Source organism: Pseudophryne corroboree, chromosome 5 (assembly GCF_028390025.1).
Source record: "Pseudophryne corroboree isolate aPseCor3 chromosome 5, aPseCor3.hap2, whole genome shotgun sequence".
NCBI lineage: Eukaryota > Metazoa > Chordata > Amphibia > Anura > Myobatrachidae > Pseudophryne > Pseudophryne corroboree.
Window position 1 is genome coordinate 207,676,891 of NC_086448.1, and position 27,160 is coordinate 207,704,050.

The 27,160-nt window shown below is 47.1% G+C and overlaps 1 protein-coding gene across 1 annotated transcript in view; it reads left to right on the top strand.

Annotated features, from left to right (window-relative positions):
• The window catches only part of MTPAP (mitochondrial poly(A) polymerase), a 105,352-nt gene extending 84,232 nt beyond the window's left edge, over positions 1-21,120 (top strand). The window contains exons 7-9 of the mRNA XM_063922035.1: positions 10,551-10,643; positions 11,550-11,623; positions 18,540-21,120. Of these exons, the coding sequence (XP_063778105.1) occupies positions 10,551-10,643; positions 11,550-11,623; positions 18,540-18,896 (524 nt within the window). The 3' untranslated portion in view covers positions 18,897-21,120. The remainder of the gene's footprint in view (positions 1-10,550; positions 10,644-11,549; positions 11,624-18,539) is intronic.
• Positions 21,121-27,160: the final 6,040 nt, after the last annotated feature.

Genomic DNA, 27,160 nt, shown 5'->3' on the forward strand with positions numbered 1-27,160 from the left:
CTAAGAACACTGTACGCTATTTACGTATGGAGTACCGTAAGGGTACGCTCGTTGCGTAACGATCGCTTAGCCGTGGTCGAGACGCTCAAGCGTCACGTTCGCTCACGGCCGAGAGATCACAGGCAGGCACGCTATTGGCTGCCGGCTAACGTAATGATTCGCTATAGCGTAGCGGACGCTCGGGACCACGAGGAGATCACCAGCGGCGCTGACGCTCACAATGTTAAACCTTTAAATCTAAACCAAAAACAATGTAATATGCTGTAAAACCTTAGTGTAGAGATAGGGTGTAGATGCAACACAGTGTAACCTTATTAACTTAAAAGCTGTTTGAGCGTCACCGACGCTCTGTGAATATTTAACACTATAAGAAATACACAGATACCGTGCTTAGGGTCCAACGCCTAATATATATATTATGAATGTTATACTTGCAAAAGAATTAATACAATACAAGTCATACACTACAATATAATATAGACTACCTAACCAGATAACTACACAGGAAATACAATACAATACTATTACGTTTAAGAGAGTACGAGAGAAAGAGAAGAAGAGAGAGAGAGAGAGATATGGCCCATAACATCAAGAAAGACAATATGATTGCGGAGAAAACTTACGCACAAAGGAAACGATCGCATGCGCCTCTGGACATCCAGCTCCCGATTTTCAGCAATGATAACCGTTGAAGAGTGAGAGCTGGATGTGATCGGCTTGTCTATTTATGCCCCACACACAATACAATTCAATTGTCCCTACAATCTCATTGTTCATTGGACACAGGAATTCCTCCTCGCATTATAACAAAAGGTCATAGGTTGATTCATACAGGTGGGCTGTGACTATTTCCAACAGCTCAGGTGGGAGGGAAACTGGGTTTCCCGCCGCATGGATAAGTAAGTGCAAATACAGTAAATGTTCATAAACTTCTTATGTCCATAACTATTCGCACGAGCGATTAATCCGCTTCAAACCAACACCGGAATATTGCTAATTAAATACTCTTCCGATGGGTACTAAACACCACTGTATTACTCCTGTCTGACCCTTCGTATCAAACAAAGGGGGATTTCTCTGTTCATGAACATTCTATATTAACCAAACTTTCAGAATCTATCAAAGGGACCATGATCTACAAAATACATTATATAGTGGAAATATGTAACAAAAGAGTCGCACGCTACGAACACATGAACTCTACCGTAAATGCACATACCGCGCGCCCGCGGGTGCCCGCAACAGCGAGTATGCGCACGCACGGGAGAGCGCACGCATGCACAGCGCAGACCTGTGTGAGGTGCAAATATGGCAGTGTGCATAGAGATATTTTTCTGACTTTGACAATATATATATATATATATATATATATATATATATATATATATACACTGCTCAAAAAAATAAAGGGAACACTTAAACAACACAACGTAGCTCCAAGTCAATCACACTTCTGTGAAATCAAACTGTCCACTTAAGAAGCAACACTGATTGACAATCAATTTCACATGCTGTTGTGCACATGGAATAGACAACAGGTGGGAATTATAGGCAATTAGCAAGACACCCCCAATTAAGGAGTTGTTCTGCAGGTGGTGACCACAGACCACTTCTCAGCTCCTATGCTTTCTGGTTGATGTTTTGGTCACCTTTGAAAGCTGGCGGTGCTTTCACTCTAGTGGTAGCATGAGACGGAGTCTACAACCCACACAAGTGGCTCAGGTAGTGCAGCTCATCCAGGATGGCACATCAATGCGAGCTGTGGCAAGAAGGTTTGCTGTGTCTGTCAGCGTAGTGTCCAGAGCATGGAGGCGCTACCAGGAGACAGGCCAGTACATCAGGAGACGTGGAGGAGGCCGTAGGAGGGCAACAACCCAGCAGCAGGACCGCTACCTCCACCTTTGTGCAAGGAGGAACAGGAGGAGCACTGCCAGAGCCCTGCAAAATGACCTCCAGCAAGCCACAAATGTGCATGTGTCTACTCAAACGATCAGAAACAGACTCTATGAGGGCCCGACGTCCACAGGTGGGGGTTGTGGTTACAGCCCAACACTGTGCAGGACGTTTGGCATTTGCCAGAGAACAACAAGATTGGCAAATTCGCCACTGGCGCCCTGTGCTCTTCACAGATGAAAGCAGGTTCTCACTGAGCACATGTGACAGAGTCTGGAGACGCCAAGGAGAACGTTCTGCTGTCTGCAACATCCTCCAGCATGACCGGTTTGACAGTGGGTCAGTAATGGTGTTGGGTGGCATTTCTTTGGGGGGCCGCACAGCCCTTCATGTGCTCGCCAGAGGTAGCCTGACTGCCATTAGGTACCGAGATGAGATCTTCAGACCCCTTGTGAGACCATATGCTGGTGCGGTTGGCCATGGGTTCCTCCTAATGCAAGACAATGCTAGACCTCATGTGGCTGGAGTGTGTCAGCAGTTCCTGCAAGACGAAGGCATTGATGCTATGGACTGGCCCGCCCGTTCCCCAGACCTGAATCCAATTGAGCACATCTGTGATATCATGTCTCGCTCCATCTACCAACGCCACGATGCACCACAGACTGTCCAGGAGTTGGCGGATGCTTTAGTCCAGGTCTGGGAGGAGATCCCACAGGAGACCATCCGCCACCTCATCAGGAGCATGCCCAGGCGTTGTAGGGAGGTCATACAGGCACGTGGAGGCCACACACACTACTGAGCCTCATTTTGACTTGTTTTAAGGACATTACATCAAAGTTGGATCAGCCTGTAGTGTGTGTTTCCACTTTAATTTTGAGTGTGACTCCAAATCCAGACCTCCATGGGTTAAGAAATTTGATTTCCATTGATTTTTGTGTGATTTTGTTGTCAGCACATTCAACTATGTAAAGAACAAAGTATTTAATAAGAATATTTCTCTGACGTCCTAGTGGATGCTGGGAACTCCGTAAGGACCATGGGAATAGACGGGCTCCGCAGGAGACTGGGCACTCTAAAGAAAGATTAGGTACTATCTGGTGTGCACTGGCTGCTCCCTCTATGCCCCTCCTCCAGACCTCAGTTAGAATCTGTGCCCGGCCAGAGCTGGGTGCTCCTAGTGGGCTCTCCTGAGCTTACTAGTAAAGAAAGTATTTATTAGGTTTTTTTATTTTCAGTGAGCTTCTGCTGGCAACAGACTCACTGCTACGTGGGACTAAGGGGAGAGAAGCAAACCTACCTGCTTGCAGCTAGCTTGTGCTTCTTAGGCTACTGGACACCATTAGCTCCAGAGGGTTCGAACACCGGCACCGGTCCTCAATCGTCCGTTCCCGGAGCCGTGCCGCCGTCCCCCTTGCAGAGCCAGAAGAACAGAAGCTAGAAGACGACGAAATCGGCGGCTGAAGACTCCTGTCTTCATTAAGGTAGCGCACAGCACCGCAGCTGTGCGCCATAGCTCCCAGCACACTTACACAATCCGGTCACTGTAGGGTGCAGGGCGCTGGGGGGGGGGGGGGGCGCCCTGGGCTGCAATTGATGTACCTTTGGCATAAAAATACATATATACAGTCTAGCACTGTATATATGTAAAAACCCCCGCCATTATTTTACACTGAAAGCGGGACAGAAGCCCGCCACTGAGGGAGCGGGGCCTTCTTCCTCAGCACACCAGCGCCATTTTTTTTCTTCACAGCTCCGCTGGAAGCAGCTCCCCAGGCTCTCCCCTGCAGTATCCAGGTACAAGACGGGTTAAAAAGAGAGGGGGGGCACATAAATTTAGGCGCAAAGAATACTAAAAAAGCAGCTATTGGGTATATCACTTATTAGCAGTGAAAATCCCTGTGTTATATAGCGCTGTGGTGTGTGCTGGCATACTCTCTCTCTGTCTCCCCAAAGGACTTTGTGGGGTCCTGTCCTCAGTCTGAGCATTCCCTGTGTGTGTGCGGTGTGTCGGTACGGCTGTGTCGACATGTTTGATGAGGAAGGTTACGTGGAGGCGGAGCAAGGGCAGATAAGTTTGGTATCGCCCCCGTCGGGGCCGACACCTGATTGGATGGATATGTGGAAGGTCTTAAATGACAATGTAAACTCCTTACATAAAAGGTTTGATGACGCTGCAGCCTTGGGACAGCCGGGGTCTCGGCCCGCGCCTGCCCAGGCGACTCAGAAACCGTCAGGGGCTCATAAATGCCCTCTATCTCAGATGGTTGACACAGATGTCGACACGGAGTCCGACTCCAGTGTCGACGATGATGAGGCACATTTACAGTCTAAAATGACCAAGGCCATCCGATACATGATTATTGCAATGAAAGATGTATTACACATTTCTGAGAGTAACCCGGTTAATACCAAGAGGGTTTATATGTTTGGGGAGAAAAAGCAGCCAGTGACTTTTCCCCCATCTGATGAATTAAATTAATTGTGTGAAGAAGCGTGGAGTTCCCCTGATAAGAAATTAGTGGTTACTGATGGCGTACCCTTTCCCGCCAACGGACAGGTTACGTTGGGAAACATCCCCTAGGGTGGACAAGGCGCTGACACGCTTATCTAAAAAGGTGGCCCTGCCGTCTCAGGATACGGCCGCCCTAAAGGAGCCTGCGGATAGAAAGCAGGAAGCTATCCTGAAGTCAGTGTATACACACTCTGGTACTCTACTGAGACCTGCTATTGCTTCAGCCTGGATGTGTAGTGCTGTAGCAGCGTGGACAGATACTCTGTTAGACGACATAGATTCCCTCGACAGAGATACTGTTTTGCTAACCCTGGGCCATATCAAAGACGTCGTCTTATATATGCGAGATGCTCAGAGGGACATTTGCCTGCTGGGCTCTAGAATTAATGCTATGTCCATTTCTGCCAGGAGGGTCTTATGGACTCGGCAATGGACAGGAGATGCTGATTCTAAAAAACACATGGAGGTTTTGCCTTATAAGGGTGAGGAATTGTTTGGGGACGGTCTGTCGGACCTCGTGTCTACAGCGACAGCTGGAAAGTCCACTTTCTTGCCTCAGGTTTCCTCACAGCCTAAGAAAGCACCGTATTATCAAATGCAGTCCTTTCGTTCCCAAAAAGGCAAGAGGGTCAGGGGTGCATCCTTTCTTGCCAGAGGCAGGGGTAGAGGTAAGAAGCTGCACCATGCAGCCAGTTCCCAGGAACAAAAGTCCTCCCCTGCTTCCACTAAGTCCACCGCATGACGTTGGGGCTCCACAGGCGGAGCCAGGTGTGGTGGGGGCGCGTCTCCGAAACTTCAGCAGCCAGTGGGTTTGCTCACAGGTGGATCTCGGGGCTATACAAATTGTATCTCAGGGATACAAGCTGGAATTCGAAGCGACTCCCCCCCGCCGTTACCTCAAATCAGCCTTGCCAGCTTCCCCCATGGAAAGGAAGGTAGTGCTGGCGGCAATTCACAAGTTGTACTTCCAGCAAGTGATTGTCAGGGTCCCCCTCCTTCAACAGGGAAGGGGTTACTATTCTACAATGTTTGTGGTACCGAAACCGGACGGTTCGGTGAGACCCATTCTGAATTTAAAGTCCTTGAACACTTATATAAAGAAATTCAAGTTCAAGATGGAATCGCTCAGAGCGGTTATTGCAAGCCTGGAAGAGGGGGATTTTATGGTGCCGCTGGACATCAAAGATGCTTACTTGCATGTCCCCATTTACCCACCTCACCAGGAGTACCTCAGATTTGTGGTACAGGACTGTCATTACCAGTTCCAGACGTTGCCGTTTGGCCTGTCCACGGCACCGAGAATATTTACCAAGGTAATGGCCGAAATGATGATACTCCTTCGGCAGAAGGGAGTTATAATTATCCCGTACTTGGACGATCTCCTCATAAAGGCGAGGTCCAGGGAGCAGTTGTTGATCAGCGTAGCACTCTCTCAGGAAGTGTTGCAACAGCACGGCGGGATTCTGAATGTTCCAAAGTCGCAGCTGATTCCTACAACGCGTCTGCTTTTCCTGGGCGTGATTCTGGACACAGAACAGAAGGTGTTTCTCCCGGTGGAGAAGGCCCAGGAATTAGCATCTCTGGTCAGGGACCTCCTGAAACCAAAACAGGTATCGGTGCATCACTGCACGCGAGTCCTGGGAAAGATGGTGGCTTCATACGAAGCCATTCCCTTCGGCAGGTTCCATGCGAGGATCTTTCAGTGGGATCTGTTGGACAAGTGGTCCGGATCGCATATTCAGATGCATCGGCTGATCACCCTGTCCCCAAGGGCCAGGGTGTCTCTTCTGTGGTGGCTGCAGAGTGCTCACCTTCTCGAGGGCCGCAGGTTCGGCATACAGGACTGGGTCCTGGTGACCACGGATGCAAGCCTCCGAGGATGGGGGGCAGTCACTCAGGGAAGAAACTTCCAAGGAAAAAAAAACAAAAAACTATGCGCTCGGGTGAATAGCACTGCACTATGGTTGTCAGCAGCCTCTTGAAAAAGGGAATTGCCAGTCCCTTAAACCAAAAAGCTATAAAACGAATAACAAGTGGCGCTAGACAACCAGAATATAATAAAACATTTATTTTCTAAAATGCATATAGAAGTTACAACAACCTCCCGGGGGTGATCAATCTTAAAACATCACAATCTATGAATTAGCACTAAATATGCCTGATTTGTTTATAAAAAATGATATTTAAAGCATCAATAGTGGATAATCCTATTAACATATAAATTAATATATAAATAACACCTGGAAGGTAAAAAAGCCTTTTGTGGATTCTGTGTGTGCACACTGATACTGCTGGTAAATAAAGCAGAGATCACTAGTAGCCGTGTTCTATTAGACAGTGTGAAGAGTCACAAGTTCATGGCAAAGGGTGACTGTTGCAAAAAGAAACACATGTGTATTAGCTGTGTGTACACTGTTACCACTGGGCAGGAGCTCCTTCAATCTCTGCTCCCCGATGCTGTCCCGTGGTCCGGACAGAGACACTCACCAGAGCCTCAGTGGACAAACTGGAAGCCGCGCTGTGCGGGATGTCTCAGTGAGCCGTCCTAGCTCGATCCACACCGTCTCCGGTACCTCCGTATTTAGCAAACGGAAGCTGATGGCTGGTAAATCCAGAGTTTGAATAGGATGAAAGTTCTTGGTGTGTGTGACCCGCAGTGAGCCTATCTTCTATTAAGCGGGCAACCGACAGGGGCTCCGTTCGCCGGTCTGCGCCGGACTTGGAGAGACGGCACCCGTAACTTCCACTGCTCCGACTTGTAGTGTGCGGTCGGGCTGCAGAGGTGAAGGGATGCAGCACAGGTGATCCTGACCGCAAGAGTAGGCAGTGAATCCAAATGATCAGGGCTGATCGCTGTTGTACATAGAGCTCCCTGTAGCTTTGAAGTGTATATCCTTGTAGTAAGAAGCCTGTATCCTTAACGCGTTTCAACGCCAGCTGTGGTCAAGTCTGGAGACTTCTCTACACATAAATATGCTGGAATTAAGGGCCATTTACAACGCCCTGAGTCAAGCAGAGCCCCTGCTTCGAAACCGACCAGTGCTGATTCAGTCAGACAACATCACGGCGGTCGCCCATGTAAACCGCCAGGGCGGCACAAGAAGCAGGATGGCAATGGCGGAAGCCACAAAGATTCTTCGATGGGCGGAGAATCACATGCAAGCACTGTCAGCAGTGTTCATTCCGGGAGTGGACAACTGGGAAGCAGACTTCCTCAGCAGACACGACCTCCACCCGGGAGAGTGGGGACTTCATCAAGAAGTCTTCCACCTGATTGCAAACCGATGGGACCTGCCACAGGTGGACATGATGGCGTCCCGCCTCAACAAAAAGCTAAAAAGATATTGCGCCAGGTCAAGGGACCCTCAGGAGATAGCTGTGGACGCCCTAGTGACACCGTGGGTGTACCAGTCGGTATATGTGTTTCCTCCTCTTCCTCTCATACCAAAAGTACTGAGAATATTAAGAAAGAGAGGAATAAGAACAATACTCATTGTTCCGGACTGGCCAAGAAGGACTTGGTACCCGGAACTGCAAGAAATGCGCACAGAGGACCCTTGGCCTCTGCCTGTCAGACAGGACCTGCTACAACAAGGGCCCTGTCTGTTCCAAGACTTACCGCGGCTGCGTTTGACGGCATGGCGGTTGAACGCCGGATCCTAGCGGAAAAAGGCATTCCGGATGAAGTTATTCCTACGCTGATAAAGGCTAGGAAAGACGTGACAGCAAAGCATTATCACCGTATATGGCGAAAATATGTTGCTTGGTGTGAGGCCAGGAAGGCCCCTACAGAGGAATTTCAGCTGGGTCGTTTCCTGCACTTCCTACAGTCAGGGGTGACTATGGGCCTAAAATTGGGTTCCATAAAGGTCCAGATTTCCGCCCTATCCATTTTCTTTCAAAAAAGAACTGGCTACACTGCCTGAGGTTCAGACATTTGTTAAGGGAGTGCTGCATATTCAGCCCCCTTTTGTGCCACCAGTGGCACCCTGGGATCTTAACGTTGTGTTAGATTTCCTGAAATCCCACTGGTTTGAGCCACTTAAGACCGTGGAACTAAAGTATCTCACGTGGAAAGTGGTCATGCTGTTGGCCTTAGCATCGGCTAGGCGTGTGTCGGAATTGGCGGCTTTGTCATGTAAAAGCCCATATCTGATCTTCCATATGGACAGGGCAGAATTGAGGACTCGTCCCCAATTTCTCCCAAAGGTGGTGTCCTCGTTTCATTTGAACCAACCTATTGTGGTGCCTGCGGCTACTCGGGACTTGGAGGACTCCAAGTTGCTGGACGTAGTCAGGGCTTTGAAAATATATGTTTCCAGAACGGCTGGAGTCGGGAAGACTGACTCGCTGTTTATCTTGCATGCCCCCAACAAGCTGGGTGCTCCTGCTTCAAAGCAAACTATTGCTCGCTGGATCTGTAGCACGATTCTGCAGGCTCATTCTGCGGCTGGATTGCTGCATCCAAAATCAGTAAAAGCCCATTCCACAAGGAAGTTGGGCTCTTCTTGGGCGGCTGCCCGAGGGGTCTCGGCTTTACAGCTTTGCCGAGCGGCTACTTGGTCGGGTTCAAACACATTTGCAAAGTTCTACAAGTTTGATACCCTGGCTGAGGAGGACCTTGTGTTTGCTCATTCGGTGCTGCAGAGTCATCCGCACTCTCCTGCCCGTTTGGGAGCTTTGGTATAATCCCCATGGTCCTTACGGAGTTCCCAGCATCCACTAGGACGTCAGAGAAAATAAGAATTTACTCACCGGTAATTCTATTTCTCGTAGTCCGCCGTGGATGCTGGGCGCCCGTCCCAAGTGTGGACTTTCTGCAATACATGTATATAGTTATTGCTTAACTAAGGGTTATTGTTATGAGCCATCCGTTGAGTGAGGCTCAGTTGTTGTTCATACTGTTAACTGGGTAAGGTATCACAAGTTGTACGGTGTGGCTGGTATGAGTCTTACCCTGGATTCAAAATTTCCTTTCCTTGTAATGTCAGCTCTTCCGGGCACAGTTTCCCTAACTGAGGTCTGGAGGAGGGGCATAGAGGGAGGAGCCAGTGCACACCAGATAGTACCTAATCTTTCTTTAGAGTGCCCAGTCTCCTGCGGAGCCCGTCTATTCCCATGGCCCTTACGGAGTTCCCAGCATCCACTACGGACTACGAGAAATAGAAGTACCGGTGAGTAAATTCTTATTTTCATTCATTCAGATCTAGTATGTGTTATTTTAGTGTTCCCTTTATTTTTTTGAGCAGTGTGTGTATGTATGTATGTATGTGTATATATATATATATATATATATATATATATATATATATATATATATATATATATATAATGTAATACAATATTTTTGATATTTATTTATTTACTGGTTATTGTACTTTTTTGTGTGATACGCAACCTACTTCTTTTCTCTATTTCTATGTCTGTTTGAGAGAATTGCCAATACTGTCACGAGGTGTGCAGCAGCAGCAATTTTGAGAATTGTCTATTGGGATTTGGTGCCACTGGCGCCAGTATTGCCTGTTTTCTATATTAAAAATATGGGCATAGAAAAGAAGCCCACATCGCTCCTTGTGTATGCCCCATAGGCGTCGCTATAGCTGACTCTAGCTGACTCTAGATTGGCCTAGTCAGATTGCTCACTCTGCGTTCCCCCTCGCTCAGCACACATCGCGCTGTGTGCTGAGCAGAGGGAGAGATGTGTGCTGAGCATTGTGATAGTTCGCTCAGCACACATCTCCCCATGTGTACCCCCCTTTACAAAGGTAAACCAGAAAGCATAGATCTTCCGAGTTGAATCATTTTACTCACATGTGTAATATGTTTGTGCATTGATTACTATAGTATGTAAGGTGGTTATTTTATGTAGTACTTGTTACAAATATGATCATGTTTGCTTTACTATACATAAACTGATCCACTACTGCTTAATATGTCCCTACAAATAGTGCCTGCTCTCAGTAGAGCCAGATGGGGGCACAGAATGTAGCCTCACAATTTACTGGGACCTATTATCCTCACCAAAGCATAGACTTTATAGATTGCTTTCACAAAATACCACTTCCACCATCATGTAGGCAAGATGTGAACCTTTTTTTTTTTTTTTTTTTTTTTTTCTACAACTGAATATTTCATTTATTTGTAGGTAAGAAGGACAAATGCATTATAGAAGGCAACGATTGCACATTTGTCAGAGATCTTAACAGAGTGAAGCCGTCCGCAAATACAGAGCCACTAGGTAAGGTACATAGGCAATAAGTCTGAATGTTGAAGTAGGTAAGCAAAAGAGCTCATGTGTCTAAATGGTGATAAGTGGTGGGACATTTCCCACACGTGTAACATACCTGAATGTGTATGACATGGTGTTAGCTGGTTCAGTGTCTACTGCTTTGTTCTTTAGTAGCTACAGTACATCATCCATTATATGCCTCTCACTTTACTTATAAGATATTCCGCTGATAAAAAAAAAATTGCTAACCGTGCAGGACATCAATTCACACCTATAGATTGAATATATTGTATATTTTTAAAATTCTATATAAAAATAGATGTATATGCCTATTATCACTGAGGGACATCGGTGTGTCTTGCTCATGTACACATGTGCTAAATTAAGGGCTATTATCAAAGCCAACCATACCAATACTGGTTGCTGGTACTGGCAGTCCTCTGTTGTCCAGAACCCCAAGAGTTTAGAACACTTCCACTTCTAATGCATTGGGTCTTTGTGTGGAGGGCACTGTCTGTACATGAGAAGCTAATATGTGTATGAAGTAATGAATATCCAAACATCTAAGCAGGAGAATTAGGCATTAGATAGTCTTAAGGAAGCAGAGTTCCCCACAGAATGCCAGGGGTCCCAGGCATCGAACTTCTGCTTCATTTTAACGCTTAAAGGAGGGAGGTTTATTAAAAGAAATGCCTGGTGAAAATACATCTTCCCACAACCCATTAATTAGATGGAGAATGCACAAAGCCTGTACAAAATGCTGGGATAATGTGGTACAGTCGTACTTTTATAATACGCCTAAACATGCTGTTTTCAGTGGTGGGATACCACCGGCAGGCCCAACAGAACAGTACTGGAATATTGAGCCCCAATTTGTGTAAAACTGTATCCTAATGGTTCCAATTTTTCTTACAGATACGCTACTCATCGAATTCCTAGAATTCTATGGAAAGTTTGACTTCAAATCAGATTGTATAGATATTCGCAAGGTAAATATGCTCTCTGGCATCATTATGTAGGCACAGGTGCTTTTCTGCTTTTGCTCAAGGAATAATTGTGCAGCAGTGTTATTTTCCTTATGTGAAACGTTCAGTATTTCAGTTTAGTTGAGTGGTTTAATTTCTCTAACGTCCTAAGTGGATGCTGGGACTCCGTAAGGACCATGGGGATTAGCGGCTCCGCAGGAGACTGGGCACAACTATAAAGAAAGCTTTTAGACTACTGGTGTGCACTGGCTCCTCCCACTAAGACCCTCCTCCAGACTTCAGTTAGATTCTTGTGCCCGGCTGAGCTGGATGCACACTAGGGGCTCTCCTGAGCACCTAGAAAGAAAGTATATTTAGGTTTTTTATTTTACAGTGAGATCTGCTGGCAACAGACTCACTGCAGCGAGGGACTAAGGGGAGAAGAAGCGAACCTACCTAACAGGTGGTAGTTTGGGCTTCTTAGGCTACTGGACACCATTAGCTCCAGAGGGATCGACCACAGGACCCGACCTTGGTGTTCGTTCCCGGAGCCGCGCCGCCGTCCCCCTTACAGAGCCAGAAGCAACGAAGAGGTCCGGAAAATCGGCGGCAGAAGACTTCGGTCTTCACCAAGGTAGCGCACAGCACTGCAGCTGTGCGCCATTGCTCCTCATGTACACCTCACACTCCGGTCACTGATGAGTGCAGGGCGCTGGGGGGGGGGGCGCCCTGAGGGCAATATATGACACCTTGGCTGGCAAATCTACATCATATATAGTCCTAGAGGCTATATAGATGTAAAATTACCCCTGCCAGTATTCCAGAAAAAGCGGGAGAAAGTCTGCCGAAAAAGGGGCGGGGCCATCTCCCTCAGCACACTGGCGCCATTTTTCCCTCACAGTTCCGCTGGAAGGAAGCTCCCTGGCTCTCCCCTGCAGTCTGAACACTACAGAAGGGTAAAAAAGAGAGGGGGGGCACTAAATTTAGGCGCAGTATAGATAATATATATATATGATATATATATATAAAAAAGCAGCTATAAGGGAAAACACTCATTTATAGTGGGATCCCTGTGTTATATAGCGCTCTGGTGTGTGCTGGCATACTCTCTCTCTGTCTCCCCAAAGGGCTTTGTGGGGTCCTGTCCTCTGTCAGAGCATTCCCTGTGTGTTTGCGGTGTGTCGGTACGGCTGTGTCGACATGTTTGATGAGGAGGCTTATGTGGAGGCGGAGCAAATGCCTGTAAACGTGATGTCACCCCCTGCGGGGTCGACACCTGAGTGGATGGTGCTGTGGAAGGACTTACGCGACAGTGTCGACTCCTTGCATAAAAGGTTTGACGACATACCTATTGTGGGACAGCCGGCTTCTCAGCCTGTGCCTGCCCAGGCGTCTCAAAAGCCATCAGGGGCTCTAAAACGCCCGCTACCTCAGATGGCAGACACAGATGTCGACACGGATACTGACTCCAGTGTCGACGACGATGAGACTAATGTAACTTCCAGTAGGGCCACACGTTACATGATAGAGGCAATGAAAAATGTATTGCACATTTCTGATGTTACCCCCGGTACCACAAAAAAGGGTATTATGTTTGGAGAGAAAAAACTACCAGTAGCTTTTCCTCCATCTGAAGAGTTAAATGAAGTGTGTGAAGAACCGTGGGCTTCCCCTGATAAAAAGCTGGTAATTTCTAAGAGGTTATTAATGGCGTACCCTTTCCCGCCAGAGGATAGGTCACGCTGGGAAACATCCCCTAGGGTGGATAAAGCGCTCACACGCTTGTCAAAGAAGGTGGCACTACCGTCTCCGGATACGGCCGCCCTGAAGGAATCTGCTGATAGAAAGCAGGAGGCTATCCTGAAATCTATATATACACACACAGGTGTTATACTGAGACCAGCTATTGCTTCAGCCTGGATGTGCAGTGCTGCTGCTGCGTGGTCAGATTCCCTGTCAGAAAATATAGATACCCTAGACAGGGACACTATATTGCTAAACGTAGATCATATAAAAGACGCACTTTTATACATGAGGGATGCACAGAGGGATATTTGCCGGCTGGCATCCAAAATTAGTGCAATGTCCATTTCTGCCAGGAGAGGGTTATGGACTCGGCAGTGGACAGGAGATGCAGATTCCAAACGACACATGGAAGTTCTGCCTTATAAGGGTGAGGAGTTGTTCGGGGATGGTCTCTCGGACCTCGTTTCCACAGCAACAGCTGGGAAGTCTACAGTTTTACCCCATGTTCCCTCACAGCCAAAGAAAGCACCGTATTATCAGGTACAGTCCTTTCGGCCCAATAGGGGCAAGCGGGTTAAAGGCGCATCCTTTCTGCCCAGAGGCAGAGGTAGGGGAAAGAAGCTGCAGCATACAGCCAGTTCCCAGGAGCAAAAGTCCTCCCCCGCTTCCTCTAAGTCCACAGCATGACGCTGGGGCTTCACAGGCGGAGCCAGGTACGGTGGGGGCCCGTCTCAAATATTTCAGCAATCAGTGGGCTCGCTCACGGGTGGATCCCTGGATCCTTCAAGTAGTATCTATGGGGTACAAGCTGGAATTCAAGACGTCTCCCCCCCCGCCGTTTCCTCAAATCTGCCTTGCCAACCACTCCCTCAGGCAGGGAGGCAGTGTTACAGGCAATTCACAAGCTGTATTCACAACAAGTGATAGTAAAGGTGCCCCTACTTCAACAAGGAAGGGGTTACTATTCCACAATGTTTGTGGTACCGAAACCGGATGGTTCGGTGAGACCCATTTTAAATTTGAAATCCTTGAACACATATATAAAAAAATTCAAGTTCAAGATGGAATCGCTCAGGGCGGTTATTGCAAGCCTGGACGAGGGGGATTACATGGTATCACTGGACATCAAGGATGCTTACCTGCATGTCCCCATTTACCATCCTCACCAGGAGTACCTCAGATTTGTGGTACAGGATTGTCATTACCAATTCCAGACGTTGCCGTTCGGTCTATCCACGGCTCCCAGGGTCTTTACCAAGGTAATGGCCGAAAAATGATGATACTCCTTCGAAAGAAGGGAGTTTCAATTATCCCGTACTTGGACGATCTCCTGATAAAGGCGAGGTCCAGAGAGCAGTTGTTGGTCGGGGTAGCACTATCTCGGGAAGTGCTACAACAGCACGGCTGGATTCTAAACATTCCAAATTCACAACTGGTCCCTACGACACGTCTACTGTTCCTAGGGATGGTTCTGGACACAGAACAGAGAAAAGTGTTTCTCCCGGAGGAGAAGGCCAAGGAGCTGTCATCTCTAGTCAGAGGCCTCCTAAAACCAAAACAGGTGTCGGTGCATCACTGCACGCGGATCCTGGGAAAAATGGTAGCTTCCTACGAAGCGATTCCATTCGGCAGGTTTCATGCAAGAACCTTTCAGTGGGACCTGTTGGACAAGTGGTCCGGATCGCATCTTCAGATGCATCGTCTGATAACCCTGTCTCTGAGGACAAGGGTGTCTCTGCTGTGGTGGCTGCAGAGTGCTCATCTTCAAGAGGGCCGCAGATTCGGCATACAGGACTGGGTCCTGGTGACCACGGATGCCAGCCTTCGAGGCTGGGGAGAAGTCACACAGGGAAGAAACTTCCAAGGACTATGGTCAAGTCAGGAGACTTCCCTGCACATAAATATTCTGGAACTGAGGGCCATTTACAATGCCCTAAGTCAGGCAAAACCCCTGCTTCAAAACCAGCCGGTACTGATCCAGTCAGACAACATCACGGCGGTCGCCCATGTAAATCGACAGGGCGGCACGAGAAGCAGGACGGCAATGGCAGAAGCCACAAGGATTCTCCGATGGGCGGAAAATCACATGTTAGCACTGTCAGCAGTGTTCATTCCGGGAGTGGACAACTGGGAAGCAGACTTCCTCAGCAGGCACGACCTCCACCCGGGAGAGTGGGGACTTCATCCAGAAGTCTTTCAAATGATTGTAAACCGTTGGAAAAGGCCACAGGTGGACATGATGGCGTCCCGCCTAAACAAAAAGCTAGAAAAATATTGCGCCAGGTCGAGAGACCCGCAGGCGATAGCTGTGGACGCTCTAGTAACACCGTGGGTGTACCGATCGGTTTATGTGTTCCCTCCTCTTCCTCTCATACCAAAGGTACTGAGGATAATAAGGAGAAGAGGAGTAAGAACTATACTCATTGTTTCGGATTGGCCAAGAAGAGCTTGGTACCCGGAACTTCAAGAAATGATGTCAGAGGACCCATGGCCTCTACCGCTCAGACAAGACCTGCTGCAGCAGGGGCCCTGTCTGTTCCAAGACTTACCGCGGCTGCGTTTGACGGCATGGCGGTTGAACACCGGATCCTGAAGGAAAAGGGCATTCCGGAGGAAGTCATTCCTACGCTGATTAAAGCTAGGAAAGAAGTAACCGCAAACCATTATCACCGCATATGGCAAAAATATGTTGCGTGGTGTGAGGCCAGGAAGGCCCCAACAGAGGAATTTCAGCTGGGCCGTTTCCTGCACTTCCTACAGTCAGGGGTTACTATGGGCCTTAAATTGGGTTCCATTAAGGTCCAGATTTCGGCTCTATCGATTTTCTTCCAGAGAGAACTGGCTTCACTACCTGAAGTTCAGACTTTTGATAAGGGAGTGCTGCATATTCAGCCCCCTTTTGTGCCTCCAGTGGCACCTTGGGATCTCAACGTGGTGTTGGATTTCCTAAAGTCACATTGGTTTGAGCCACTGAAAACCGTGGATTTGAAATATCTCACGTGGAAAGTGGTCATGTTGTTGGCCTTGGCTCCGGCCAGGCGTGTATCAGAATTGGCGGCTTTGTCATGTAAAAGCCCTTATCTGATTTTCCATATGGATAGGGCAGAATTGAGGACTCGTCCCCAGTTTCTCCCCAAAGTGGTATCAGCTTTTCATCTGAACCAACCTATCGTGGTGCCTGCGGCTACAAATGACTTGGAGGCTTCCAAGTTGTTGGATGTAGTCAGGGCCCTAAAAATCTATGTTTCCAGGACAGCTGGAGTCAGAAAGACTGACTCGCTCTTTATCCTGTATGCGCCCAACAAGTTGGGTGCACCTGCTTCAAAGCAGACTATTGCTCGCTGGATCTGTAGTACGATTCAGCTTGCACATTCTGCGGCTGGACTGCCGCATCCTAAATCAGTAAAAGCCCATTCCACGAGGAAGGTGGGCTCTTCTTGGGCGGCTGCCCGAGGGGTCTCGGCTCTTCAACTTTGCCGAGCAGCTACTTGGTCGGGGTCAAACACGTTTGCTAAATTCTATAAGTTTGACACCCTGGCTGAGGAGGACCTAGAGTTTGCCCATTCGGTGCTGCAGAGTCATCCGCACTCTCCCGCCCGTTTGGGAGCTTTGGTATAATCCCCATGGTCTTTACGGAGTCCCAGCATCCACTTAGGACGTTAGAGAAAATAAGAATTTACTCACCGGTAATTCTATTTCTCGTAGTCCGTAGTGGATGCTGGGCGCCCATCCCAAGTGCGGATTGTCTGCAATACTTGTATATAGTTATTGCTTAACTAAAGGGTTATTGTTGAGCCATCTGTTGAGAGGCTCAGTTGTTATCATGCTGTTAACTGGGTATTGTATCACGAGTTATACGGTGTGATTGGTGTGGCTGGTATGAGTCTTACCCGGGATTCAAAATCCTTCCTTATTGTGTCAGCTCTTCCGGGCACAGTATCCTAACTGAAGTCTGGAGGAGGGTCTTAGTGGGAGGAGCCAGTGCACACCAGTAGTCTAAAAGCTTTCTTTATAGTTGTGCCCAGTCTCCTGCGGAGCCGCTAATCCCCATGGTCCTTACGGAGTCCCAGCATCCACTACGGACTACGAGAAATAGAATTACCGGTGAGTAAATTCTTATTTTTTCATTTTCCACTTTTAAGTCTTGTACTGTGGAAGCAGTGGTTAATAGAAGGATGTAGGGTTCTGGTGCATTGAAAGCCAAAATAGTAATATTGCAGTTATACAACCTGAAGAGAACAGAGTTTTGCTTATATATTTATTAAGGTTCTAGTCAGTGGATAGACACTGTCTATTTAGACAGTCAATATATCGACCTAATATGGTCGACATGTAAAATGCCGACTCTGCCTCGACAGGTACAAGAGGTCGACACCCAAATAGTATAACACCATTTTAATCTTTTTTTTTTTTTCAACTTTGCTCGATCATGGACTATGATTGAGAATAGTAACCTTGCCTGAAGCTTGGCAAGTGAAACAAGCCCGCAAGGGGTACACGTTTACACTAATTGGGGTAACAGATGATGAAACATACAAAATGACACCCAAAAAAACTTGTAGAGACCATTTCCATGTCGACCTTTTGACCCTGTTGACCATTTCTATCAGTCATGTCGACCTATTAAATTGTCTTTCTAAAACCTGTGGATCTATTATACAACACCCTGTATATTAAGAGCTAGTAAGAAAAATTGCTTAATTAGTACCTCAATATGATTTAACCATCTGTGCTGAGCCATGGATAGCTTTAAAACCTGGCCTGTGCTCCTTGAGGACAGACTTTAGGAACCACTCCTCTAGCACATACCTGTTATATATACAGTACAGTACATCTGGTACTGGAGATTGCCTACATGATATATGCGGAATAAATATAATTACAACACATGGCTTTATGGCCCAAATGTATTTTTCTATCTCTACTTTATCATTTTTTATGGCTTAAGTACCAGCCAATCTGCTTCCTAACTGCCGTGTCACAGGTTGTTCTTGAGAAATGACAGGAGCTGAATGACTGGTACTTTATCATTCTTTATCCGTCTCCACATTATAAATTTTTAAGGATTAATACATTTGGGCCTAGGTTTTTAATCTGGAAATATAACCCTAAACACAGAACTTTAATGAATGTTGTCCTAAATTGCTCTGATGACATATATATTTTTTACACTAATATTGTTTTGTCTTTAAAGGGCACAGTAAAGAATAAGCCAGAAAGCTCTCCATTATACATCCAGAATCCATTTGAACAGACACTCAACATAAGTAAAAATGTCAACCAATCTCAGGTTCACAGATTTGTAGATTTAGCTCAGGAAAGTGCTTTTATTTTGCAAGATCGGATGAGCCAGTCCTCTAGTAAGAGCAACAAACCCTGGGGCCTGGCTGCTATACTGCTCAGCTCCAGCCCGGAGACTTCTGCCACCAACAAGAAGAAGAAGAAAGTAGAGGCCCGAGAAAGAATAGTCAGTCTCTTGGAATCTTTGAGGAACAAGAGCAACTCCGACAAGACGGACATCAAGCAGGATGCAGAACACGGGGCTCTATGACTCTAGTTTTCTTTGGTTTATAACAAGCTCAGCATTTCAAACTTTTATTTACTAAACCAATAGTGTCTGGTCATACCACAACCAAGTGCTAACGGACACTTTATGGCCTTCAAGCTGTATTTGACTGATTTTCATTTTTGTACTCTTCCAAAATCCAATTTTATATCTGAACCTAACGCAGATTACAGGAGCCCAATACTTTTTTGGGAATGAACTGGCAAATGGTGTATTTTAATGCAATGTGGTGGAAAGTGCAAAAGACACTGTAATGGAAGGCAGCTTGGCTAGCTATGAAGTCATTAAAAGATGGCTGTCCTAGGACAGTTTGTGCAGAGTAAGGAATGCTTCACTTACTTACAGTATATACCACTGACATTGTGCAGACCTCTATGATGTGGGAGACTGTTAATTATATTGCAGTAAAATGTAGCTGTATTGTGTAATGTATCCACGTTGAACATCCAAAGTTTATAAAGTTCTCAGTTTGATCGGTATCAGCAACCTAGCTAGTTTCTAAGAAACGATAATGGGCATTGGTGCTATCATAAACTATAGTGTTTCCTGCCGCAGTGACTGCAATCTTTTTGTGACAATATGCACCTTACCAGCTCAATAGCTGATAACGATCCCATACCTCCCAAATATACTAATTATTGTTGAACAGTCCTATTATGCGGATTCATAAGAGGTGTTCACATGCCAATGATTAGAGCTTGCTCACAATTAGGTGGAGTATGAGTGGACCAGTAGTGTCGCTCATTTGGATCCAATTTTGCTTGTCTAAATGTTGGAACCTATGCAAGCCACTTCATGCTCTGCAGAGATAATGTGTTCCTAGTGGACTTATAAGCATTGGTTCAAGCAAATAATCTGCTTCCTATATACGTCTGGGACATTCACTAGAGCTTTAAGTTATTTCTGAAGAATGAGAGAGACCAGTGTTTCAATTCTTACTGCAATATTAAGATGTCCATCTAGTGTGTTGGGTAGTGTCTCATGGGTGATAGAATGTGGTGTCACAGTTGAACTCACAATGTTAAAGCGGTTTACCAAGAGCTAAAGGCTTCAGATAATCCATGAGAAATCTAAAATAGTGGAAAACTGGCAATAAACAGCGAACAAAACATATACAGATGTCTTTTTGAAGCATACCCTTGACAGTAATGAGAGCATCTTCAGTTCAATTAAAAAGAAACTGCACATCATTGCCTTTTATATTCCATTTTGCTTTGCCATTTAGTTTGTAAATGACTTACATGGAAGCGAAGTACTGCTATTATTTTATCCAATACAGGTCCCACGTGCCATCTCACATCTAACGACAGGCGGCCAGTTAGATAATGTCACAAAGAGCACACAGACGACCGTGACTGTCGTTAATTAGACCGCAGTCTGTCTGGGTCATAAGTCAGATAAGGCGTCAGAGTATGTAAGGTGAATCTAATTTTTATACAGCCCACTATTTAACATTCCTTTGGCTGTGCGTTATGGAGGGTAATGATAGATTTACCAGCTACTGTACCTGTATCATTGGAGCAAGCGGCCAGGACTTGTACGTCTTACATTACTTTGCAGTCAGAGAAATAGCAGCCAGTGGACCTTCTTCAGCATCATACGCCGCTGCGTTGTGATCGCATTTTCCCTGGTTCTGCTGCAGTGCGCTCACGCAGAACCCGCACTGCGTGTTTCGGGGGAAATGCGATCGCATCTCAGTGATGCGAATGCCTCGGCCTGATAGAAAACATGGCCGCCATGCGCCTCCTTTGCAGCCAGGCTGTGAAGGCAAGGGGGCATGCCTAGTTCAGCGATGCGATCGCTGTTTAATTGTGATCGCATCGCTGGCAGTCATTTGCATGCTGGGCGACCTTGCCCTGTGATAGGCGGCCCCCAGCAATCGCAAACCGTTCCAGTTTTGATAATTAGCAAAACTGCAACCGATGCTGAATAAGACTCTCTGCACAGACACCTGAAGCTGCATACAGTACATTGTACAGATTTGCTGTTTCCTAGGTAACAAAGGGTTATTTTTTCTCTCTTTAAATTATTACTATCCAGACTGGATTCCAACACCAGGAAATGGGGAATCATTTTTTGCAGTTAGTGGTTTCTTTTTACCCCAGTCTGCAAACGATGTACTCGCACTATTAATGCTTCTCCTGCTTGCTTTGGATAGGAGTAAATGGAACATCATACTGTAAATAAAAATTTACATTTGGCAGTTTAATTGTACTAAATACAGTTTATTTTTTATATTTACCATATAGTATCAGAATTTAGAAAAAGTTATTAATGATGGCATACTGGTGTACAATCAAGCACCATGTAGTGTATGCACATAGAACATAGGCTTTATTGCTACTATTGTACTGTACATAGTGTGCACTAATTCGTGTTGACAACGTTGCAAAACACCAAATGTATTGTGCAGAACTGGATTTCTCTGACGTCCTAGTGGATGCTGGGGACTCCGTAAGGACCATGGGGAATAGACGGGCTCCGCAGGAGACTGGGCACACTATAAGAAAGATTTGGTACTACCTGGTGTGCACTGGCTCCTCCCTCTATGCCCCTCCTTCAGACCTCAGTTAGATTTCTGTGCCCGGCCGAGCTGGATGCACACTAGGGGCTCTCCTGAGCTCCTAGAAAGAAAGTATATATTAGGTTTTTTATTTTACAGTGAGACCTACTGGCAACAGGCTCACTGCAACGAGGGACTAAGGGGAGAAGAAGCGAACCTACCTGCTTGCAGCTAGCTTGGGCTTCTTAGGCTACTGGACACCATTAGCACCAGAGGGATCGACCGCAGGACCCGTCCTTGGTGTTCGTTCCCGGAGCCGCGCCGCCGTCCCCCTTACAGAGCCAGAAGCAAGAAGATGGTCCGGAAAATCGGCGGCAGAAGACTTCAGTCTTCACCAAGGTAGCGCACAGCACTGCAGCTGTGCGCCATTGCTCCTCATACACACTTCACACTCCGGTCACTGAGGGTGCAGGGCGCTGGGGGGGGGCGCCCTGAGCAGCAATAAATTCACCTTGGCTGGCAAAATAACCACAATATATAGCCCCAGAGGCTATATATGTGGTAATTACCCCTGCCAGAATACAGAAAAAAGCGGGAGAAAAGTCAGCCGAAAAAGGGGCGGAGCCATCTCCCTCAGCACACTGGCGCCATTTCTCCCTCACAGTTCCGCTGGAAGGAAGCTCCCTGACTCTCCCCTGCAGTCTACACTACAGAAAAGGGTAAAAAAGAGAGGGGGGGCACAAATTTGAGGCGCAGTCAATATTATAGCAGCTATAGGGGACATAATTCAGTTAGTCCCTGCATTATATAGCGCTCTGGTGTGTGCTGGCATACTCTCTCTCTGTCTCCCCAAAGGGCTTTTGTGGGGTCCTGTCTCCTTTAAGAGCATTCCGTGTGTGTGTGTGCGGTGTGTCGGTACGGCTGTGTCGACATGTTTGATGAGGAGACTTATGTGGAGGCGGAGCAGATGCCTATAAATGTGATGTCACCCCCTGCGGGGCAGACACCTGAGTGGATGGACTTATGGAAGGAATTACGTGCAAGTGTCGACTCCTTACATAAAAAATTTGACGACATGCCAAATGCGGGACAGCCGGCTTCTCAGCTCATGCCTGCCCAGGCAATTCAAAGGCCATCAGGGGCTCTAAAACGCCCACTACCTCAGATGGCAGACACAGATGTCGACACGGATACTGATACCAGTGTCGACGACGATGAGTCAAATTTAATGTCCACTAGGGCCATTCGTTGCATGATTGAGGCAATGAAAGAGGTTTTACACATTTCTGATATAAACCCAGGTACCTCAAAAAAGGGTATTATGTTTGGGGAGAAAAAAACTACCAATAGTTTTTCCCCCATCTGAAGAATTAAATGAAGTGTGTGAAGAAGCGTGGGCTTTCCCTGATAAAAAATTGGTGATTTCAAAAAAATTACTAATGGAGTTCCCTTTCTCGCCAGAGGATAGGTCACGTTGGGAAACTCCCCCTAGGGTGGATAAAGCGCTCACACGTTTGTCTAAAAAGGTGGCACTACCGTCTCCGGATACGGCCGCCCTAAAGGAACCTGCTGATAGAAAGCAGGAGGCTATCCTAAAGTCTATATATACACACACTGGTGTTATACTGAGACCAGCTATTGCTTCAGCGTGGATGTGCAGTGCTGCTGCTGCTTGGTCAGATTCCCTGTCGGAAAATATTGACACCCTGGACAGGGACACTATATTGCTAACCGTAGAGCATATAAAAGACTCAGTCTTGTACATGAGAGATGCACAGAGGGAGATCTGCCGGCTGGCATCTAGAATAAGTGCATTGTCCATTTCTGCTAGGAGAGGCTTATGGACTCGGCAGTGGACAGGGGATGCAGATTCTAAAAGGCACATGGAAGTTTTGCCTTATAAGGGTGAGGAGTTATTCGGGGATGGTCTCTCAGAACTTGTTTCCACAGCAACAGCTGGGAAGTCAGCATTTTTGCCCCATGTCCCCTCACAGCCTAAGAAAGCGCCGTATTATCAGGTACAGTCCTTTCGACCCCAGAAAAACAGGCGGGGAAAAGGCGGGTCCTTTCTGTCTAGAGGCAGAGGAAGGGGAAAAAAGCTGCACCACGCAGCAGGTTCCCAGGAACAAAAGTCCTCCCCCGCTTCTTCCAAATCCGCCGCATGACGGTGGGGCTCCACAGGCGGAGCCAGGTACGGCGGGGGGCCGCCTCAAAAATTTCAGCGATCAGTGGGTTCGCTCACGGGTGGATCCCTGGATCCTTCAAGTAGTATCTCAGGGGTACAAGCTGGAATTCGAGGCGCCTCCCACCCGCCGTTTCCTCAAATCGGCCTTACCGACAACTCCCTCGGGCAGGGAGGCTGTACTAGAGGCAATTCACAAGCTGTATTCCCAGCAGGTGATGGTCAAAGTACCCCTACTTCAACAAGGACGGGGTTACTATTCCACACTGTTTGTGGTACCGAAACCGGACGGTTCGGTGAGACCCATTTTAAATTTGAAATCCTTGAATACATACATAAAAAGATTCAAGTTCAAGATGGAATCGCTCAGGGCGGTTATTGCAAGCCTGGACGAGGGGGATTACATGGTATCCCTGGACATCAAGGATGCTTACCTGCATGTCCCAATTTACCTTCCTCACCAGGAGTACCTCAGATTTGTGGTACAGGATTGCCATTACCAATTCCAGACACTACCGTTTGGACTGTCCACGGCACCGGGGGTGTTTACCAAGGTAATCGCAGAAATGATGATACTCCTTCGAAAAAAGGGAGTTTTAATTATCCCATACTTGGACGATCTCCTAATAAAGGCGACGTCCAGGGAGCAGTTACTGGTCGGAGTAGCACTATCTCTGGAAGTGCTACAACAGCATGGCTGGATTCTAAACATTCAAAAGTCACAACTGGTTCCTTCCACACGCTTACTGTTCCTGGGGATGAGTCTGGACACAGAACAGAAAAAAGTGTTTCTCCCGCAGGAGAAAGCCAAGGCGCTGTCATCTCTAGTCAGAGACCTCCTAAAACCAAAACGGGTATCGGTGCATCACTGCACACGAGTCCTGGGAAAAATGGTGGCTTCATACGAAGCAATTCCATTCGGCAGGTTCCATGCAAGGACCTTCCAGTGGGACCTCTTGGACAAGTGGTCAGGATCGCATCTTCAGATGCATCAACTGATAACCCTGTCTCCAAGGACCAGGGTGTCTCTACTGTGGTGGCTGCAGAGTGCTCATCTTCTAGAGGGCCGCAGATTCGGCATACAGGACTGGGTCCTGGTGACCACGGATGCCAGCCTTCGGGGCTGGGGCGCAGTCACACAGGGAAGAAATTTCCAGGGACTTTGGTCAAGTCAGGAGTCGTCCCTGCACATAAACATTCTGGAACTAAGGGCCATTTACAATGCCCTAAGTCAGGCAAGGCCCCTGCTTCAAAACCAGCCGGTTCTGATCCAATCAGACAACATCATCCAGAAGTCTTCCTACTGTTGGTAAACCGTTGGGAAAGGCCACAGGTGGATATGATGGCGTCCCGCCTCAACAAAAAGCTAAAGAGATATTGCGCCAGGTCAAGGGACCCTCAGGCGATAGCTGTGGACGCTCTAGTGACACCGTGGGTGTACCAGTCGGTTTATGTGTTCCCTCCTCTGCCTCTCATACCAAAGGTACTGAGAATAATAAGAAGGCGAGGAGTAAGAACGATACTCGTGGTTCCGGATTGGCCAAGAAGAGCTTGGTACCCGGAACTTCAACAAATGTTATCAGAGGACCCATGGCCTCTACCGCTCAGACAGGATCTGCTACAGCAGGGGCCCTGTCTGTTCCAAGACTTACCACGGCTGCGTTTGACGGCATGGCGGTTGAATTCCGGATCCTAAAGGAAAAGGGCATTCCGGAGGAAGTCATTCCTACGCTGATAAAAGCCAGGAAAGAAGTAACCGCAAACCATTATCACCGCATTTGGCGAAAAATATGTTGCGTGGTGTGAGGCCAGGAAGGCCCCTACAGAGGAATTTCAGCTGGGTCGTTTTCTGCACTTCCTACAGTCAGGAGTGACTATGGGCCTAAAATTGGGTTCCATTAAGGTCCAGATTTCGGCTCTGTCGATTTTCTTCCAGAAAGAACTGGCTTAACTGCCTGAAGTTCAGACTTTTGTAAAGGGAGTGCTTCATATTCAGCCCCCTTTTGTGGCACCTTGGGATCTCAATGTGGTGTTGAATTTCCTAAAATCACATTGGTTTGAACCACTTAAAACCGTGGATCTGAAATATCTCACGTGGAAAGTGGTCATGTTATTGGCCTTGGCTTCGGCCAGGCGTGTGTCAGAATTGGCGGCTTTGTCATGTAAAAGCCCTTATCTGATTTTCCATATGGATAGGGCAGAATTGAGGACTCGTCCCCAGTTTCTCCCTAAGGTGGTATCAGCTTTTCACTTGAACCAACCTATTGTGGTGCCTGCGGCTACTAGGGACTTGGAGGATTCCAAGTTACTGGACGTAGTCAGGGCCTTGAAAATTTATGTTTCCAGGACGGCTGGAGTCAGGAAAACTGACTCGCTATTTATCCTGTATGCACCCAACAAAATAGGTGCTCCTGCTTCTAAGCAGACTATTGCTCGCTGGATTTGTAGCACAATTCAGCTGGCGCATTCTGCGGCTGGATTGCTGCATCCTAAATCAGTGAAAGCCCATTCCACGAGGAAGGTGGGCTCATCTTGGGCGGCTGCCCGAGGGGTCTCGGCTTTACAACTTTGCCGAGCTGCAACTTGGTCAGGGGCAAACACGTTTGCAAAATTCTACAAATTTGATACCCTGGCTGAGGAGGACCTTGAGTTCTCTCATTCGGTGCTGCAGAGTCATCCGCACTCTCCCGCCCGTTTGGGAGCTTTGGTATAATCCCCATGGTCCTTACGGAGTCCCCAGCATCCACTAGGACGTCAGAGAAAATAAGAATTTACTCACCGATAATTCTATTTCTCGTAGTCCGTAGTGGATGCTGGGCACCCAAGTGCGGATTGTCTGCAATACTTGTATATAGTTATTGCCTAACTAAAGGGTTATTGTTGAGCCATCTGTTGAGAGGCTCAGTTATATTTCATACTGTTAACTGGGTTTAATATCACGAGTTATACGGTGTGATTGGTGTGGCTGGTATGAGTCTTACCCGGGATTCAAAATCCTTCCTTATTGTGTCAGCTCTTCCGGGCACAGTATCCTAACTGAGGTCTGGAGGAGGGGCATAGAGGGAGGAGCCAGTGCACACCAGGTAGTACCAAATCTTTCTTATAGTGTGCCCAGTCTCCTGCGGAGCCCGTCTATTCCCCATGGTCCTTACGGAGTCCCCAGCATCCACTACGGACTACGAGAAATAGAATTACCGGTGAGTAAATTCTTATTATTTGTGCTCCCATAAAGATTGTTTTGCTTGTTAGTTCATTCTACAGAACTGTACGTATGCCATAGAAAATGCTCCCTCTGATTTTGGACAAGTGGACATATGCTGTGAAAGATTTTGATACCAATAATGTTCTTTTATTCTAGGGTTAGTCATATTTGAGGTAATTGTAAATTGGGTTAGAATTGCTAAAACCTCTGAGAATAAAAATCTGATTTGATACCCATAGGAACCAATCAGATTACAGCTACTGTTTCCTAGTATGTAATAGGTGAAAGCGAAAATATGGTTGGTATAGATGCCTACACGTTTCTTTTTATAAGTATATTCTGAAGGAACTATTCAATTCAAG